This window comes from Pinus tabuliformis, chromosome 7, assembly GCF_031772625.1.
Source record: "Pinus tabuliformis cultivar Carrire ecotype Pingquan chromosome 7, CPIR1, whole genome shotgun sequence".
Lineage (NCBI taxonomy): Eukaryota > Viridiplantae > Streptophyta > Pinopsida > Pinales > Pinaceae > Pinus > Pinus tabuliformis.
The window spans coordinates 1495235605-1495255542 of NC_142293.1; the positions used below are offsets into that span (position 1 = coordinate 1495235605).

General features: G+C 39.1%; 2 protein-coding genes across 2 annotated transcripts; both read right to left on the bottom strand.

The window, feature by feature from the left end:
- Window positions 1-16635: 16635 nt before the first annotated feature.
- On the bottom strand, window positions 16636-17463 carry LOC149253491 (uncharacterized). Its single transcript, XM_089454511.1, has one exon. It carries the CDS (start codon window positions 17461-17463, stop codon window positions 16636-16638), a length of 828 nt encoding a protein of 275 aa, XP_089310637.1.
- Window positions 17464-17892: 429 nt separating this feature from the next.
- Window positions 17893-18339, bottom strand: LOC149253492 (secreted RxLR effector protein 78-like). Its single transcript, XM_089454512.1, has one exon. It carries the CDS (start codon window positions 18337-18339, stop codon window positions 17893-17895), a length of 447 nt encoding a protein of 148 aa, XP_089310638.1.
- Window positions 18340-19938: the final 1599 nt, after the last annotated feature.

The window sequence follows — 19938 nt, forward strand, 5'->3', positions numbered from 1 at the left end:
AGTAAAGGAAAAAGGATTAAACTTTTTTAATAATAATAAAAAAATGTACCATTCAAATAATTCTTAATATAAATTTAAAATAAGTTAGTTAAAAAAAATTAATAATAAAAAAAGTCAATATTAATTATAAATAAAATATTTTGATGATGATGATGATGATAGTGGTTAACGTGCACTGAGACCAAATTGGTTTATCGAACTTATAATTTTCTTAGTTTTTAATTGTCTGGCTCCTCGTCTTTCTTGGGGAGATTGATGCTATAGCTTTCTTTTTTCTTAGTTTTTAATTGTCTGGCTCCTCGTCTTTCTTGGCGAGATTGATGTTGTAGCTTTCTTTTTTTTTCTCTCTTCTGGTTCTTGGGACATTGGTGTCTTAGCTTCACGATCTATTATATCAAATTTAAATATAAAAATTACAATATAATTTTAAAAATTAAGATTATTTTACTTTTCAATATTAGCAATTTAAAATAAATTATTATTTCATATAAAACAAATACTTTTAAATTTCATATATACTTCACACATCACAACTTCTTACTATTTTTAAATTTCATATATACCTTACATCACAACTTCTTACTATTTTTAAATTTCATATATACCTTACATCACATTTGTAAAATATATATATATATATATAAAAGATCCAGGTACATGAATGAGTACATAGGGATGTCACCAGTTCATTATTATTACTATCTATATGGAGATCGTATGGAGTAAATGTAATACGGCCACTTCAATTCCATCGTTTTATTATCATCTATGTAAGGTTTTAATAGGCCATATATACTTCCAATATAATGAAATTTTTTTATAGTGTGTTTTTTATTCCTACAAAATAAATGGTCTAATTACTCATGAAATTGATGTGATTTTTTAAAGAAAATGAAAATATAGTATTGTCCTGCAATATTGAAAAAATAAAATAAAAAATAAAACAATAATTATTTAGGACGTTCAATAAGATAATTTCTATAAAATAGACATTACTTCAAATAATCATTTTCATAAAAGTAATAGAAGTTCCAAGGATATTTTCTCCATAAGAAATTTAACTCCAAAACGTACTACACCCGTGCATTATGATGCATGACTCCAAATAATCATTTTTATAAAAGTAATAGAAGTTCCAAGAATATTTTCTCTTGGAAATTTAACTCCAAAACGTACTACACCCGTGCATTATTTTGCATGACTCCATTGGAAAAAAAACACATAAATAACCTTAATTTTAGGCAAAATTTAATGAATACTACTTATTTAGTTGTTAATTTTTCATAATAAGGAATCACATTTATATTATATTGAGTGAATTTTGATCCCTAGTGTGTGTTTATATTAAGGAGACACCAATGGGACATGAAAGTGATATTCATAAACATAAGCAAGCAAAGCAAGTAGTAAATACAATAATGTATATATAGGTAATAAATACAAGCTAGTAGAGTTGGCACTAAGAAAATGTGCATGTGGGGTTATAGAGAATTAGTAAGTATTATTTGTAAATCTAAACATCAAAAAAATAAGGAGCTTATTCATATTGAAATTATATCTCCTCTTCCACAGCCAAAAGTATTCACCACAACTAAAACTTTTGATCTTCAATACCCATTACTAAAATATAATTTTAGTAAGAAGTGGATACCTGAGCTCTATAACAATAAAATATTATTGTATATTGTTAATAAAATATATAATATAGAAAAATAATTATTAACATTATTTGTTTTTTAAATGTTATGATACACATATAAAAATGATTGATAATGAAAAAAATAAAAATAAAATATATTGTAGAAAGTTCTCTTACACTTTTGAATTTAATTTTCTTTGTATGAGAAATAATTTTATGTAATGACAACTTGAAATGTGAAGCCTCATTTCTAATTTAATTTTCTTTATATAAGAAATAATTTTATGTAATGACGACTTGAAATGTGCAGCTTGATTTCAATATAGAAGATCAAAAATATATTGGACTCAAAGCCTCATTATCCCTATTTTTAAAAGTGGGGATACAAATAACCCCTCTAATTATTGACAATTATGATCAGCCCTCTCTTAGCCAAGTTATATTGTATTATTTTGGAAAAGAAGTTGAGCATATGGCTTGAATGTGAAGGTAAGTGGGCTAAAGGCCAGGAGGGTTTTAGAAGGTAGCACTTAACAACAGACCACCTTGTTACGGTTAAGATCATTGTGGATAAATGTCGTAACGATAAATCCAATCCCTTTTGTTGCTTTGTGGACTTTAGAAAGGCTTTTGATATGGTGCCTAGAAACAACCTATGGAATCAATTAGAAAAGCTAAAGGTTCCTTTCGAATTGAGAGCTGCCGCTATAAGGTTATATGAGAATGTAATTGCCAAGTTAAAGAGCAATGAGGGGTGGTCGAAAGATATTAAGTTTAATATCGGAGTTAAACAAGGTTTCCCCCTCTCCCCTACCTTATTTGGTATTTACATCGACAAGCTAGAAGGTTGTTTAGACGATGAAGGTTGTGCTAGCACGATCTTAGTTGGGATAGTCATCGTCCTTCTTCTCTATGCTGACGATATTATTCTTCTTGCAATGTGTCCATCTGATCTTGATAAGAAACTTAGACTTCTTAAGGATTTATGCTCTACCGTGGGTATGACTGTTAACACTAACAAAAAAAAAGTTATGATTATCAAATCCAAGAAGGACACTTCGCTAATTTTATGTATGATAACAGTAACTTGGAGGAAGTGTCTTCTTACAAGTACCTAGGAATTGATATTCATCACAAGCTCAAATAGAACTATAACATTGAGAAAAAGATTAATGGGGGTGGAAAGCTTATTTTGTTCTTGAAAATAATTGTAAAACGACAAACCTCTGAATGTGGGATAGAAAGAAGTTCCTCTTTGAAACTTTAGTCACTCTTGTTATCTGATATGGACATGAGGTTTGGGGTTGCAATATCTCTAGAGAATTCTAGAGAAAGATTGAGCAAATTTAGAAGCGGTTTATAACGTATAACCTCAAAATTAAAAGCAATACACCCTATCCTGTTTTCCTTATAGAAGTGAGTCTTTACCCTATCGAGAGCCTAGCTATGGCTAGGTTTCTATTGTACAAACACAAACTCAATAACATAGGAGACCATAGACTTCCTAAGCTAGCTTTAAATTCCATCCAAAACCACCTAAGGCTCAAACGAGGTTGGTATAAAGACACCATGGCTTGCTTAAACTATTGGGAGATCGGCGAGAATGTTGCATTGCAAAACATTAATAACATTAAAAATATTGTTACTTCTAAGTTCAAAGAAAAAAGTGGTGTGAGAAAGATTTAGCATCTAAAAGAAAATTAAGATATTATAAGGAGGTCATCAAACCCACCCTAGAAGATCAAAAGTATCTCTCAGTTTTAACTAGCTCAAAGAAGAAAATTAATATAGCCAAGATTACAACAAACTCTCATGAGCTCCATAGTGAAACGGGTAATTGGGCACTTCCTAAAATACGATCGATGGAAAGGATCTTCCATCTCTGTGAGAATATGAACATCGAGGATGAAAATCACTTCTTCTTAGAGTGCTCACGGACAACCACATTAGATCTCAATTTCATAATCTTTGTTGCAATATTGATCTTCCTAGCCTTTTACAATGCAAAAATTATAGTGAGCTCGTTTCTCTCCAAGATTTTTGAGCATAAGAATAAAATCTTAAATCAAACTAAATAATTCGTTTTCTTTAAGTTTGATAGACCAAAATTTGATCCTAGTGGACGTTAACCACCATGATCATCATAATCAAAAAAATATTTTAATATAAATAATATAGTTTATAAAAAAAAATTCAACATAATTAAAAAAAAACTATATTTACAGCGTATATTTATATATATATATATATTATAAAAATAATTACAAATTATATAGTATTACTATTAAATAATTTAGAGTAGTTTTACTAATTCCATATATATATATTACAAATCTCAAAAAAAATTAAATCTCTATATATAAAATTATTTTTCAAAAAAAAATTATACTCTTAACCCATGGTAAATCTATAATTTTGATACTCTTAACCTTTGCTAAATTTATAATTAAAATACATCTAAGCTGATTTAAAAATTAAGTTGGGATATTTTATAAAACCGTTTCAATTTCGAAAGTCGACTTTCATCCCCGGACTATGAAAAACTACACCGTTTAGCCAATAATGTAGTCGTAAATGTCACGATATATTTGGTAAAACCATAGAATTATTAATTCATAAATTTGGAGTCACTGGGTCAACCATAGATTAAAATAGGGCTGAGAACATACTTTATTGTGACTGCAATAGTGCAACCATTATTGAGGTGCGTGTCAGTGTTGTTCTTTGCAGTGGTCTATGGTCGATATAACTATTCCTTGCACTAGAGATAAAATGGAGAGTGAATTTAGTGGCGTGTCTTCATATTCCAATACATCGAGGAATTCGCTGCAAAGACGAGAACTATCAGCTACAAAATTAGAATGTTTGTTATGCTTCAAAAGATTATTTTGCACTGCACCGTTGAAAAACAGCGAATTCTTGATACACAATGATCTTGCTTCCAGTCGATGGAGCGGCGGCAGTCGGCCATTGGGCATTTTTCACCTGCATTGAAGAATATTGTTGGTAGTTGTCTATGGATTAACTAAATCATTTTATTTTTCATTGTTTTCATGTTAATGGATTTTTTTATTTTTTTTATTTTATTGAGTAAATAAAGAAAGTTTATTTTAAATATTTATATATTTTTTATTGTCGAAAGTATTTGTCTATATATATTTTTAATTCTTTATTGTTTTTTACTTTAATTTAGCTATTAATTTTTTGCATAAAAGACAATTTCTTAACAACAACACTACATATTACACTTGTTTTTTAAACTGTTAAATTAAATATGATTTGCTCTGATTTATAAAAATGTCTAACTAATTTACGAGGATTCATAAATGCTACAATAGAGTGTGTAAAGCCTCTTATCCAAAAGCTTATACATTTTTAATTGTAAGCCTCTTATCCAAAAGCTTATACATTTTTAATTGTATCGTATAGTAAATTTATCAACAAAGATATATTTATATTAATATGAAATGTGAATATGGGTTAAATTTATATCAAAATTAATTTTTTAAAATATTATTTTTTATATTTATGGTATATTTTTTATTATATTGGGTTTTAATTTTATCTAAATATATTATTATGAATTAAAATTTAAAATCAATATAAAGATGTAGTTAACAAAGTATAATATAAAGAGTTAGTTAACAAGGTAGAGTTCTAGTACCATAACTGATTGAGAAAATGGTTTGTTTTGTTTTTTGTTTTTTGTTTTTTGTTTTTTTTCTCGTTAAAACTAATCTATTATATACATAAACAGAATTCAGTTACATCATTTCAAGACAGAAAGAACCAGTTGCCTGTAATGGTAGCTTGGAACAACTGAGACTACAGTGTCTGACTTAACCAGACCAAAAATAAACCAGCCCTCGCAAGGGCGCCAACAGAACATCAGAATAATCCCGCGTAGGGGAAAACAGACACATCCCAACCCTAGAACAAGATCCCGGTACCCAAGACCCACACAAAGACAGTTTACCGACATAACAAAAACTTAAGACCAAAATATAATCAAAGCAGCAGGAGAGGCCGAAAGGCTTAACAGAAGTGCCGCAGAGACCTGGAACGATGGCACCGCTATTCGTCCGGTTCCTCCTCAACCACCCAGCACCACCCGTATTCCTCCACCTCCGTTGCAGTGGGAGCAGTTTCCATGTTGATGTCTTCGCCTTTGCTGATCATCTCCTTCTGAGCCAGAGGGCGATTTGAGACATCCTTTGGTGTAGCCGCAGGCGTTTTCATGACTGTCTCTGAGCTGTCAGTTGGCTGCTTCCCCCGATCGTCTTGGAAGTCGCTGCTGTCCTAGGAGGCTTCGATGAAGAGAACCGAGACATGGGCACTGATCCAGGGGCAGTTCAAAGAACTATTGAAATTGAAAATGGCAGAGCCGAAGGCGGGCGAGGAAGCAGAATCAGGAGCGATTGAGTCCAGAAATTGACTGGATTGAAGGGGGTTGGCATCAAGGGAACGATGGCAATTGCAATGGCAGCAATGGGGATAGGAAGCATCTGCAAGAGGGCGTGAAGACCCCCCATGGGAGGTGCCGCGATGGCTAAGCATTCGTTGTCGAGGCCTGTTGTTGGGAAAAGTATCCAATACGGAATGCCCATATCCCACTCTAAGAGGTGATAGTGCCTTAGCAACAAACAAGGAAAGCTATCTGAGTATTCTTCTTTATGAGATGCAAATGGAGAAAGAAGGATCTAACTAACCGATGTCTTCCGCTAGTTTGTCGATCCAATCACTCTCTCTTTCGTTCGCTTCCTGCTGCCTGCTCTTTCACTGGTCCAGCTTCACACGGTTCCTGCAAGATCACAAGAGAAGAAAACTACACGAAAGATATAGATTCACATTCATAACTAGTTTAGGATCAGATATAAACTAAATATGCAAATACAACAAAACACCATTGAAATACATGCATATAGGAGAAACTCAAGTAGCTTTATTGATATGATAAACAAGGTTCAAGAGGAGATACAACCAAGTGAGGCCTGATCCAGCATCTACCTCCCAGCAAAAGAATCCCTTCCTCTCCTCCAACAAAGCATAAATCACCCAATGTACTAATGTCAATCTCAAACCAACAACAATTCTCTGCAAATACCAAATTCCAGCCTCCTGAACCTCTGGGTGAGAGATCCATTTATAGATGTGAGCAGAGAGGATGAGTCAGCTCATGTTTTGACTTGTGGCTTCTCTCTGTTAGTTCTTGTTTCCACTTGGAGGTTCTTACTTCCACTTGGAGGTTGAGAACCTCTTACTCATCATTAGTCGAATTCACTGAGGCAAGTGTCATTGAGGAAGATTCTGGAAGCTTCCAGGGTCTTGATACCTCGTTGAATGAACTTGCCATTTGTCAATTCCCGCTCAGCGTACCCTGGTAGTGATTCTACCTGCGTTGCAGTGCAGGTAGCCAGTTCAGACTTTGCATTTCAGCACAGACAGCTAGTGGAGCTCTTGAATTGATCCTGATTTGACCATTTCTGAGTGGTTTTTGGTGGAGAACTTCTGGGAGAAGCTATCATTGGTTGACCTTGTTCCTCTATGGGTAGGAACAACTTATTTAGGGACTTTGGATCCCTTGAATTATTGACATTTCATGCTCAATGCTGCAAGGCACAAAAATGTCTATAACAGTTGCCCCCTAAAGTATGAGGCCATTTATCGGGTGAAATGCTTTATTAGGAGGATCCGGAGTTCTTCTAATGCTGGGAGGAGACCTATAATAAGATACAATACAATACATTATTTTTCATACTGCTTTCATAATCTAGCTGAGGCGGGCATTCCCATGCTCAGCTTTATAAATTCATTTTTCTGTACATAGAACAGACAATCGTCTGATGGTAGACTGATGATTTTGATGAAATCATCATCCTTTTTGGTAGGATGATTATCTGCTGCAATCATGTACATGTCAATGTCTTTATCTTTCCTGAATATATATCGCAGCCCGGATGGATGAAACTAGATCCGGGGTCTTCAATCGCGTTCGATCTTCACTCTAAGTACAAGTCGACCCATGTGAGAAATGTTCTGAAGTCGAACATGGAAAGACATCGCTTGATTACCAGTCAATGATGTAAACTGTTAACAAGCGCGAGAGGACTCACCGATAATGATAATGACCCTCAAGGTACTGCAGTACAATTCACGTGGCTTGAATAAAGGACTTGGCGTCGAACACCACGCAAAATCTTCTGGTCGAAGGTCATTGATGTATACCTGTCGCCAGAAGTGAGAAACTTGCCATTGAGGCATGCAAGCTTCAAAGTACTGAAGGGGTTGTTCCTAGATCAACTTCTTGGATAATGAGCTGATGTCGACAAGAAGCAATCCATCAAAGGAGGGCCTTAATGTATCCCACATCAGTGACACGGAATGGAGCAAATGATTTTAATGGAGGTGAAAACGATCTGATGATATATGGTTCAGGGTGGCGGTCATGAAAGGATGAAGGACAATGTATGGTAGTGGATGGGACACGGTTGATTCTTCTGAATGACTTCTCTTGAACATATCGGCGACACTTGTGTGATGGATTGGTAGCATTTACCCCAAAGGTGGATGGCATTGGCGAGACCATGGCGATGTAACCGGTGAATGAAACAACCCAACCCGACTCAGGCACGGAGTGGAAGTGTCATGTTCAAGAGCGACCTGCTACCAATAAAAGTTCTTTGAGTTTCTCCCAATTTTTCCCCAGTCATTTCTGACCAGTACCTCTTTATTTTTGTCAAGCTTGAGGAGGATAACATATGCTTGTTCTATAATTTGCCCTTCGGGCAAACCCATCGCTATATTTTAACGAGCCTAGCGATAGTGAAACTTGTTCTCGTCTAAAGACAAGTTTGTCGCTATTAATGCTTTTTAACGAGTTTAACGACAAAGATAACTCGGTCCCTTTTCATTTTTAAAGAGTTTGAAAAGGTACGTAAAGATAACTCCAAAGTTCCTTTTTTGTCATCTAATCCCTTAAGTCCGAAAAAGTATAAAACAATACAGAAGGGATGGATTTTCAATAGTTTTAATGAGCCGAACAAAACAAGCGCTCGATCTTTTTGTGCAATAATCCCTCAGGTCCAAAAAGATTAAAATCTAGAGGAGGGATAGCACTTCCGGTTGCTTTAACGAGCTGGAAGGCCAAAACTCGGCAATCTTTTCATATTTTACGAGTCAGATGAAAAGAGCTTAAAGAAGACTCGTCTTTTGAGGAACGAGTGATGAACGGGTTAGCAGCTGATTCCAGGTAAGGCTTGGAATTTTCCAATCACGGCAGTGTCACAAGGATGGCTAGTGAAATCACTCTTCGCAGCTGTTCCTCAAAATGGGTAAACAATCAAATGGAGGTGAATGATCGGCCAATGGAAAAGTGGAGGTGACGGTGCAAACATGACCAAGGCTTTAATGGCTGATAATTTACATTCGCAGTGGTTATTTACCGGGTAGTTCATTTTTTAACGAGCTTAAACACGGATTGAAACACTTGCTCGATCTTATGTTTATTTTTTAACGAGCATGAACTATGTGCTAAAACTGCTCGATTATCCAGTCATATGATAAGAAAGTCTCGTTTAAGATGCCCTTTTTTATGGAGCTTGCGCCTTACAAAGCTTTGCTCTAGAATCCTTTCTTTGTGCAAGTTCGGAAACGACTAATCCTACGAGTTTAAAGGGTTAGACCTACAGGTTTAAAGGGAGGACCTAAAAATTTAAAAAATAAATAGCCGCCCCTTACTTGCACTCCAAAAGGTTTGCATGCCCCCAGGCATAAAATAGAGTTTCGAGGTCTCCCTCTATTCGAGCTGACAAAACATTTGTTTTATCAGGAAGGGTCACCCTCTATTCGAGCTGACAAAACATTCGTTTTATCAGGAAGGGTACTACCTCTTACAGGTTACCCAAAGATTGTTCTATTCGTGGCTCAAACAAAACACTTCTTCGGCGATGCCTACCGAAGCAGACAAAGGTGAGTGACTTAGCTCTGCCAACCCACATAACTTTGACAAAAGAATCTTATTCTAGAACAACCCCTCTTCCAATCACGGACGGGGTATGGACTAGTCATATTCTCCCGCGGAAATCTATCCTATACCCAAAGTTTTCCTGCCGAAGCAGACCAGGACGCATGCCCCCTGGGTCCCAGTCATATCCTTCCGAATCACTCGCGCTCATCGGGAGGACGGACCGTGGGTTGAGACATTTCTTGCGTGAAGAGACCATTCAGGGATGGTATATGACTATTTGCGATGCGTGATCTGGGAAATGAAATCTGGTCCACGAGCTTGACCACTCTTCCTTCGTGCGGAAAAGACATTACTCTAAAGAGTGAGGAGACGATGGCTCCCATGCAATATATATAGTCTCGTCCAAGGAGTAGGTTATAATCCAAGGGTCCTTGAACGACCATCACGTTCATTTGAACGGTCTTCCCTTTCAATGTGATAGGCACATTGGGGAGGATCCCTAAAGGTCGACTGGTTCCTTTATCGAAGCCTGTTAGATTTCTCATTTCAGGCAAAAGCGCTGGCGAACCAAGCGCTTTCCAAGCAATAGAGGAAAGGATACTCACAGATGCCCCCTCATCAATGATGGTGCCAGCCATCACCATTCTGTATATTTGAATGATAATTCTGAATGGTATGCTGGCTGGCAAGCGGGGTCTGCCTAGTTGGTTCCAGTCGAAGGATACAACTAGGTTGCTCGGTGGTGGGACCGAATAGACGGCCGAATATTGCTTTGACGAAATTCCTTCCTACGATAAAGGAATAAGTGCATTTCCCCTGCGTTCGTCAGAGTCTGTGTTGATGAAAAGAATCTGGATGGTGTCATCCTTATCCTCTTCAGTGACTGTATCATTCGAAGATAAATCCTCTGAAGGCAAGACCGGGTCAACTGCCGCCTCGACCTTTTGACTTTCGTCAGGTATGGATTCAGTCGGTTTATCCTCAATGATAGACGCTTCAGCTGACCACTTGAGCGGGCCAGCTAGATTCTCAACTAACGAAGGACTTGGCAAGAGTCTTTGATATCCAGGAGGAAGTCGCAACGGTGAAACCGGGCGATCTTCCAAGACTCTTTTGGCCTCGTCTAAGAAGGGACAACGGTGGAGGGCATGGTTGCCTTCGCACAGTCTACAGGGAGGTCTAGCCCTCCCTTTCTGTCCTGGGACTTCACTTTCGCTAGTCGATGGTGTACTTTCAACATGGCTATCAGAGGTTGATGACACCAGATTGTGCAAACGGGGAGACCAGTCCCTTAGTATCCGAGGGATGCAGGGACAATCTCTGTGGAAGTGGTCTCCCTTGCAGATGACACATGGCGATTTAGGCCTGGTCAGTGTTGTGTGTGGATTTTCATCAGACGACACTTGTTTTCCCTTATTTGCCTTTGGCTCCTTCTTCTTTTTCTCTTTCTTCTTCCTTTCCTTCTTCTCCTTAAGAACTTGGTTTTTTGTTTTACCAGTTCCGTTACGCGAAGAGGAAGGAAGAGAGGAAGAATTATAAGAAGTAGAAGGTTGGTGGGAAATTCTAGACTCGTCTAATTGCTGATTCGACTGTTCAGGAGTAGTGGTGTTCTGAACGACATTGGTTGAGAAGAGCCAGACTGGCAGGCCAATTGTCAGTCCTAGAAGCGATAATGTGGCCATATGGGGCGCACCAACATCTCCCCAAGTGGAGAAGGGACTAGGATTTCCACCAAGGGGAATTCCTTGGTTGGTGGGCTCCATTTTCTCAACCTAAAGATCAACATAGGAATAAAGGGTGATTGTTCTATTTAAAATAAATTTTTAACGACGCTTTAGACACAACTTGCTTTTTCAATTTTAAAGAGTCGAGAAAAAGCTAAAGATGACTCTAGTCTCCTTCGATGTTTTAACGAGCCCGAAGTGACAAATGCTCGGATGGACTTTTTCCGTTAGAGAGTCTGAAAAAGGCCAAAAGGAACTGCTCTGGAGTTCTAGGTAGAGGGTGTGCCAAACTTTTCATAAAACCGCAGAATACTTTTTAGGGTACGGGCGGTCAATCTTCCTGAATGCTGTGTTCAGTGCATTGCGATCAGTAGGGCGGCCGACACGGCTTCCTATGGATAAAGGTTATATTCCTATAAGGGTCTCCCATTATATACGCGACGGTACATGGGAGCACAATCCGTACTGGTACTAATCGTCCCTCAGGAGGAATCACCCAACCATCAGTGAGGCGACCAGTGACTGGTTTTACGACGCCGGAACACGTCTCTAGCCTAGACCTCAATGTTGTGCGTTATGTTGCAAAGCGTTGTTAGGTTCATTCAATTTATTTTAGGTTGATCTTCTTTAGAAGTTTTCCTTTTTGGATCACCACAAGATGTATGATACAATTCCTAAATGCAGTCTAAAGATGATAAGCAAGCTTTATATCTTTTCAACAATGAAAATCCTAGCTACGAGGGGAAAAGAAGGACACCATCATTTCTCAAAGAGCATAGATCACACAGTAATGCACTTTTTCCTAAATCAACATACAAACTGTCAAATGCAAATGCACAAATGCATGTATTTGTTTTCGCTTTCTTAATATTGATGCCTACCAAGAAAGCTGTTATATAAATTTGAATTCGATTTCAAGTGAAAACACAAACAAGTTCCTTTTTCAAAATAAAAAAGACGATTACGACACTTTATGATTTACTTGTTTCGACACTTTGAAATGCATAAATTCAAACCAAAAGACAAAAGTAAAAGCTAAATCAACTGTGAACAGCAAACAAACTCACTCCTAAGATCAAAACGACACTTATGACAGGTCTAGATCTAGGGGCGACAGTATGACTAGTTTACTTTCGTAATGGGAAACTGCAAATGATGTAACAAATACACAAAGAACAAATACAGTTTCTTTATATAACTGAGGCGGAATTGAGGCAAAGAAAAGGGGTTTCAGATAGGTACACTGACTGATAACAGGCTGCAAAAACAGAGATGAAAACTGAGCAAAAGGAAGCAGGGAACCACAGCTGCACAAGGCAAAGACTGATCAGCGCACCCTCAACACAGAGGTTTTGACATTCAGCGCAGGTAGCCTTCACGGGACCTGCGTTGAAATGCAGAACCTCTTCACAGGGTCTGCGCTGAAGCAGAAACGAGAGTTGTTTCTGGGTTCTGGGTTGTGGTTTGCAAGTTTTTCTACAGTTTTTGGCCGGACAAAAGCTATCAATTAGGTACAATTAGGAGGATGATTTATAGGACTAAGATCTATCACAAAGGGCTGTTAGATCACTTGTGGATCAGCTTCTCAGATCATAAACAGGCCCAGTGAGAGGGCTAGAGTAGCTGACTTCTACTTTGCATTTGCAAGCAAATGCAGTTCGATTCGGCACTCTTGAGTTTATGAAACGAATAACAATAGAAACACAAGTAAACCAACAAGATACTCTCCCCAGCGGAGTCGCCAATTTGTTGTTGGGAAAAGTATCCAATACAGAATGCCCCTATCCCACTCTAAGAGGTGATAGTGCCTTAGCAACAAACAAGGAAAGCTATCTGAGTATTCTTCTTTATGAGATGCAAATGGAGAAAGAAGGATCTAACTAATCGGTGTCTTCCACTAGTTTGTCGATCCAATCACTCTCTCTTTCGTTCGCTTCCTGCTGCCTGCTCTTTCACTGGTCCAACTTCACACGGTTCCTGCAAGATCACAAGAGAAGAAAACTACACGAAAGATATAGATTCACATTCATAACTAGTTTAGGATCAGATATAAGCTAAATATGCAAATACAACAAAACACCATTGAAATACATGCATATAGGAGAAACTCAAGTAGCTTTATTGATATGATAAACAAGGTTCAAGAGGAGATACAACCAAGTGAGGCCTGATCCAGCATCTACCTCCCAGCAAAAGAATCCCTTCCTCTCCTCCAACAAAGCATAAATCACCCAATGTACTAATGTCAATCTCAAACCAACAGCAATTCTCTACAAATACCAAATTCCAGCCTCCTGAACCTCTGGGTGAGAGATCCATTTATAGATGTGAGCAGAGAGGATGAGTCAGCTCATGTTTTGACTTGTGGCTTCTCTCTGTCAGTTCTTGTTTCCACTTGGAGGTTCTTGCTTCCACTTGGAGGTTGAGAACCTCTTACTCATCATTAGTCGAATTCACTGAGGCAAGTGTCATTGAGGAAGATTCTGGAAGCTTCCAGGGTATTGATACCTCGTTGAATGAACTTGCCATTTGTCAATTCCCGCTCAGCGCACCCTGGTAGTGCTTCTACCTGCGTTGCAATGCAGGTAGCCAGTTCAGACTTTGCATTTCAGCACAGACAGCTAGTGGAGCTCTTGAATTGATCCTGATTTGACCATTTCTGAGTGGTTTTTGGTGGAGAACTTTTGGGAGAAGCTGTCATTGGTTGACCTTGTTCCTCTAGGGGTAGGAACAACTTATTTAGGGACTTTGGATCCCTTGAATTATTGACATTTCATGCTCAATGCTGCAAGGCACAAAAATGTCTATAACAAGGCCTGACCATAATTGCAGGGTCTAAATGGAGAATGCACAGCGCGAAATTGAGGATCAAACCAGACCCTGGGATACCACAAACCGACGGTGAATTGGCCCAGACGGAAAGATAGCCTCTTGGAGCTGCTCGCAGCTCCAGGGGTTGCATAAACATACCCTGGGGAAGAACCATGAACATACCATGAACCGGCGCAGTGAGATCCAACCCACCATTTCTTTTGACATAGCTGCCTCCACCTCGAAACCCATCTGCCATTACTGCGACCTCCATGCGAGCTGAAGTGCCAGACAGAGCATTTAAGTGCTTCTGGAAAATAACAAACATTTCATTCCCGCACGACCAAAGACAGGCCTGCACCCATGTGTTTCCCTTGCGACGATGCATGGCTAGCATGCAGGGAAAATTTTAAGAAACCCCCCTAAATTTATAAATATAATAAATGGGCGAATCTCCATGGTATATAGGAAAAATGGAAGGCGATTTTATCAATAATATAATATGTATATATAATTTTTTGGCGAATCTCTCACCAGGCATGGCGAATATTTTACTCAATTATAAAATCTTGTAAGATCTTGGGAGTCTTTCACTAAATAATAAAACTTTGTAAAGTCCTAGTGAATCTTAGCATAGGCTACATGCTGGTTTAATTCCCCCATTTAAATAGGCTACATTCCAGGTGAATACCATGGGTCAATACCATGTGCCATTTTGGTGAATACCATGGGTCAATACCATGTGCCATTTTTATTTTTATTAATTCTAATATTAGGGTTAATAATGGTTTTTTGCATGGTATTAATAACAATCTAGTCCATGGTATTTGTCCCATAGTATTTTGGCCATAGGTTTAACCTAAATATAACCCATTTTTTGAGTGTTCGTAAATATAAGGTGACTTATGGAGTAAATGTAAAAAAAAAAATTATTTGTTTACCATACCTCTCGTTTATTTATATTTTTATTAATTTACCATACCTCTTTTACAAATATGGTATTTGGCCCATAGGATTCACTTAAATAAAACCTCTTTCTTGAGCCTTCATAAATAGAACGAGGGTTATGGACTAAATATAAAAAGAGGTTTTATTTATTTATGATACGTCTAGTTTATTTATATTTTTATTTATTTACCATACCTTTTGAGTAAGTATAAAAAGATGTTTTATTTATTTACCATACCTCCACTTTACTTATATTTTTATTTGTTTACACCCTTACATGTATATAAGGTGACTTATGGAGTAAATATAAAAAATGTTTTATTTATTTAACATACCTCTCATTTATTTATATTTTTATTAATTTACCATGCCTCTTTTATAAATATGGTATTTGGCCCATAGGATTCACTTAAATAAAATCTATTCTTGAAAATGGGCGAATGGATTCACTTGAATAAAACCTATTCTTGAAAATGGGCGAACGGAAGGTTGTAAGTCATAATTTCAAGGGCTAAATTTACCTTTTTTACCCTCTCCCTTAAAATAAGGTGGGCTATTTGAGGTGATTTGTAAAAATGTACTATGATACAAAATATTCGCCCACTAAAAATTTAAAACCCCTTAATTTCGCCAAAGGGCGAACATTCGCCCCTAAAATCATCCTTGCTAGCATGTGGCCACATTTAAATGCGCGTCCCATTCCAGCTATCACCCGCATCCAGGGGAGCCGCATCTCTTTGGACCAGACGAGTGCATTCCTGTGCCTGATCATGATTTGATATGATATCCAGTTTTCCTGTGAGTAGAGTATTCTCATTTTCCACCCCTATATTGGCCAGGAGGTCAGTGACCTTGTTGCCTTCCCTTTTTATGTGATTAAAGGTGATGGCCCTGTTGCTGTGGAGCACTTGTTCTATGGCTTCCAATCTCGCTTCGAGCCTCCAACTGGTAGCTATTTTCCTTGCATGAGATCCATTTAGGAGATGCTTCGCCATATTTATAAGGATTTGAGAGTCTCCTTCCACTTCCAGGGGTTGGAAGTTGTGTTTCCATGCGAGAAGGAGTCCTTGCCAGAGTCCCTCTAACTCAGCCGAGTTATTGGTATCCCACCCAATGTTCCCAAAGTAGAGCAGCAGGGGTGTGCCTTCATGATTCCTTAAAATTCCGCCAAAGCCTGCAATTCCAGGATTTCCTTTTGAGGCACCATCAAAGTTGAGCTTGAAGGTATGCTTTGGGGGGGTAGTCCAGGAGATTTTTTTAAGGTTGCTGCCATTAGAAGGGCTGCTATTGTGAAATCCCTGAGGAAGATGCATTTGCCAGTTTTCTAAAATGGATTTCTCATTGTCTAGAGTCGGAAAGTCCTTCTCAGTCCAAGAGCGGAGCAACATCGTCTCTTTGAGATTCCCACAAAGCGTACTCCAGATACTATCTATCAAAGATCACTGATCTTTGAATATGCGTTTGTTCCTTTCCTTCCATATGCTCCATAGGAGGAACCCGGGGATTATGTTCCATAAATGGTTGAGAATTTCACTTTTGTAAGGATTCTATTGCCAATGACGTAAAGAGTTGGTGATGTCGCCCTCAAGTCTGCATCTTCTTTGACATTTGAAGGTAGCCTTTTCCCATAGTTGATTGGCTAAGGGGCAGGAGTCCAGGAGGTGTTGGAGAGTTTCCTCATGGGAATTGTAGTTAAAACAGATGGAGGGGCCATGAAAATTTCTGCGCCTGAGTTTATCCCATGTGAGGATTCTCTGATGTCCCACCAACCAAAGGAAGTAGGAGACTTTGGGCCAAGATCCTAACCCCCAAATTTTGCTCCAAATTGGGTCAGGGGGAGCAGGGTTATTGCATATGATTTTATAGGCCTTAGATGTGGTGAAGGCTCCTTTAGGCTGGTACCCCCATTGTAGAATTTCTCTGCCTTCGTCAAGTCTGATGCTTCTTTTGCACAGCTCCCTTTCCAACTCCTCAATGATTTGGTGATTTTCAATTGTGATTAACTGGTTACCCTGTTTCCATTTCCTGAAGCCTTTCTCTGTCTCCTGAGTCCAATAATGTTGAATATTATTTTGCTGCTGCTCCTCCCCATTGAAGTTCGGAGGTGGATTAAGAATACGGCTGAGCTGTGGCATTTGGTTCCAAGCATCTACCCAGAATTGTGCAGTTTTGCCATTTCTTACTTCCCAGAAACTATGCTGCTGTATCAACTGGAAGTGTTGTTTGGCCGCATTCCAAATTAGCGAGCCTTTGTCATTGGGAGTGAACCTGATGAGCTCTTCCTGGGGTCTGTGATTGGCGTATTTGGCCGTCCAGATTGTGGCCCAAGTTTTTTTAGGGTTAGAGAGCCATTGCCACCAGATTTTTGCACTCATGATGGTGTTGCTATGCGCGAGGTCTTTGAGGCCAATGCCCCCTTTTTCTTTGGGCATGCAAAAAGTGGTCCATTTTACTAGGGCCCATTTACGATTTTTTGTCGTGTTTCCCCATAGGAAACCTCGCTAAAGAGCCCTAATTATTTTTAGAACCCATTTTGGCACCGCTAGGATTGAGAATAAGTATAGCGGCATTGCCTGAAGAACTGACTTTATGAGCACTACACGATTGGCCAAGTTCAGAGCTCTGTGCATCCCGAGGTTGAGATGGGATTCGAGCTTCTCAATGAGAGAATGCCAAGAGGAGTGCTTGATGGCTGAGGCAGAAAGGGGGGCTCCAAGGTAATGAGAGGGGAGAGATGCAATGGGGAATCCCAAGATTCGAGAAACAGCAGTCTTAACGACAGAAGGGGTGTGAAAGAAAAAGATCTACAATTTGGAGCAGTTGATGCTAGTTCCGAAGGCTTCAGAGAAGTCATTGAGCAGGGCTTTAAAGCAGGAGGCTTCCTGGACTGAAGGGTAGCCAAAGAGCATGGTGTCATCAACAAACTGCTGATGGGATATAGCTGGGGAGTGGTGAATGGAGAGACCTTTGAGCTGTTGAGAGAGGAGGGCTTGTTTAATGTGATGACCTAAGCCTTCAGCCATTAAAACAAAGAGGAAGGGGGAGAGGGGATCACCTTTCTTGATTCCACGGGATGGTTTGAAGGGGCGAGAAGGGATCCCGTTCACGAGAATGGAGAAGAAAGAGGAGGAAATGAGACTCATGATCCAACGGATCCACATGGGGCAGAATCCAAAGGCAATTAGCATTTGCTGTATGTAGGTCCAACTGAGCTTATCAAAAGCCTTAGAAAGATCAAGTTTTAGAATCATACCTGCCTGTTTGGACTGCTTGAGGGAGTGTATGATCTCATGCGAGAGGATAATGCCATCCATTATCTGTCTCCCTTCCACATATCCAGATTGTTCCGGAGAGATGAGCAGTGGCAAGAGGGGCTTTAACCTGTTGGTGATTACTTTGGAGATGACTTTGTATATGATGTTGCAAAGAGAAATCGGCCTGAATTTGTCCGGGGTGATTGAATCTGCCTCTTTTGGTATAAGGGCAATGAAAGTTGAATTGAGTGAGGGAAGCAACCAATGCAGAGCTCTCGATTCCTCTACAACTTGCCATACCTCCACTTTTATCAGCTTCCAAAAAGCGTGAAAGAAAGTAGTGGTGAAGCCGTCCGAGCTAGGGGCTTTTCCTTCCTTGAGCTATGACATGGCCGTATCCACCTCCTGAGTAAGAATAGGGCGGAGGAGAAGTTCATTATGTTCCTCCATGATTAACTTTGGCACATTATGTGTAATTCTATCTATAGCAGGTCGCCTGTCTGCATCGGGCTCTAGATGAACTTGCTTGAAGTGATGAAGGAACTCCTCCTCAATTTCCTCATGCTGTTCTGCTTTTGCCCCTCCTTGTTTTTGAATGAAAGGGATGTTATTGTGCATTCTTCGTTGAACCGTGGTTCGGTGGAAGAATTTGGTGTTTCGTTCGCCCTCTTTCAGCCATCTGATCCTGGACTTTTGCTTCCAATATATCTCCTCCTGCTTTCTCCTCTCCTCCAGCTAGTTGTGGATGCGCTGCTCCTGCTCCAGGGTCCCCTCAGTGTGACCCTCTGTGCTTATTTTTTGCTGGAGTTCCGCCATTTCCTTATTTAAGTTATGTTGTGCCTTGAAGATGTCTCCAAAGGTCTCACTGTTCCACCGCTTTAGATGGTTTTTTAAATATTTGAGTTTCTGTTGGAACTGGAACATCTTGGAGCCTTCAGGCGGAGTGAAGGTTGTCCAAGTTGTTTTGACAAAGTCTTTGAAAGATGGATGAGTGAGCCAAAATTCTTCAAAGCGAAAGGGTCTTCTGATGGAGTTGCCTGGTCGTTGCCACTGGAGGGCAATTGGCCAGTGATTCGAGCCTGAGTGGGGAAGAATGGCAGATGTGATGTCTCCTCCTAAGTGAACCGAATTATATGATATGAGGAAACGATCTAGTTTGGAAGCGATTTGGTGCTTTCCTGCTTTTCGATTGCTCCAGGTGAAAATGCCATTGCAAAAATGTAAATCAATAAGAGAGGTGTGCTGGATGAAGTCTTTGAAATGGGTGTTTTCCTGATCCAATCTATTTCTTCCCCCAATCCTTTCCTCCAACTTAGTGATCATGTTGAAATCCCCTCCAATAATCCAAAGAGGATGCCTCCTATTGTTATTCAGATCTTCTATGGTGTTGAGAAGAGCAATTTTGTTTCCTGCTTCCTGTGGGAAATAGACTTTTGAGAGGTTTCCATGAATATTGGTACCTAAAATGTGGAAGGCGGCCTGGATGAGATGGTGAGAGGCGTGGAAATCAGAGAGAGTAAGCGCTTGTGTATTCCATGCAATGAAAATCCCCCCTGATGCTCCAGATGCATCCACTGCCACCGATTGATAGCATGG

What these genes read in the sequence shown, in the direction of transcription:
- LOC149253491 (XM_089454511.1), bottom strand. Translation starts at nt 17,463, where the DNA reads ATGAGTGCAAAAATCTGGTGGCAATGGCTCTCTAACCCTAAAAAAACT.
- LOC149253492 (XM_089454512.1), bottom strand. Translation starts at nt 18,339, where the DNA reads ATGATTCTAAAACTTGATCTTTCTAAGGCTTTTGATAAGCTCAGTTGG.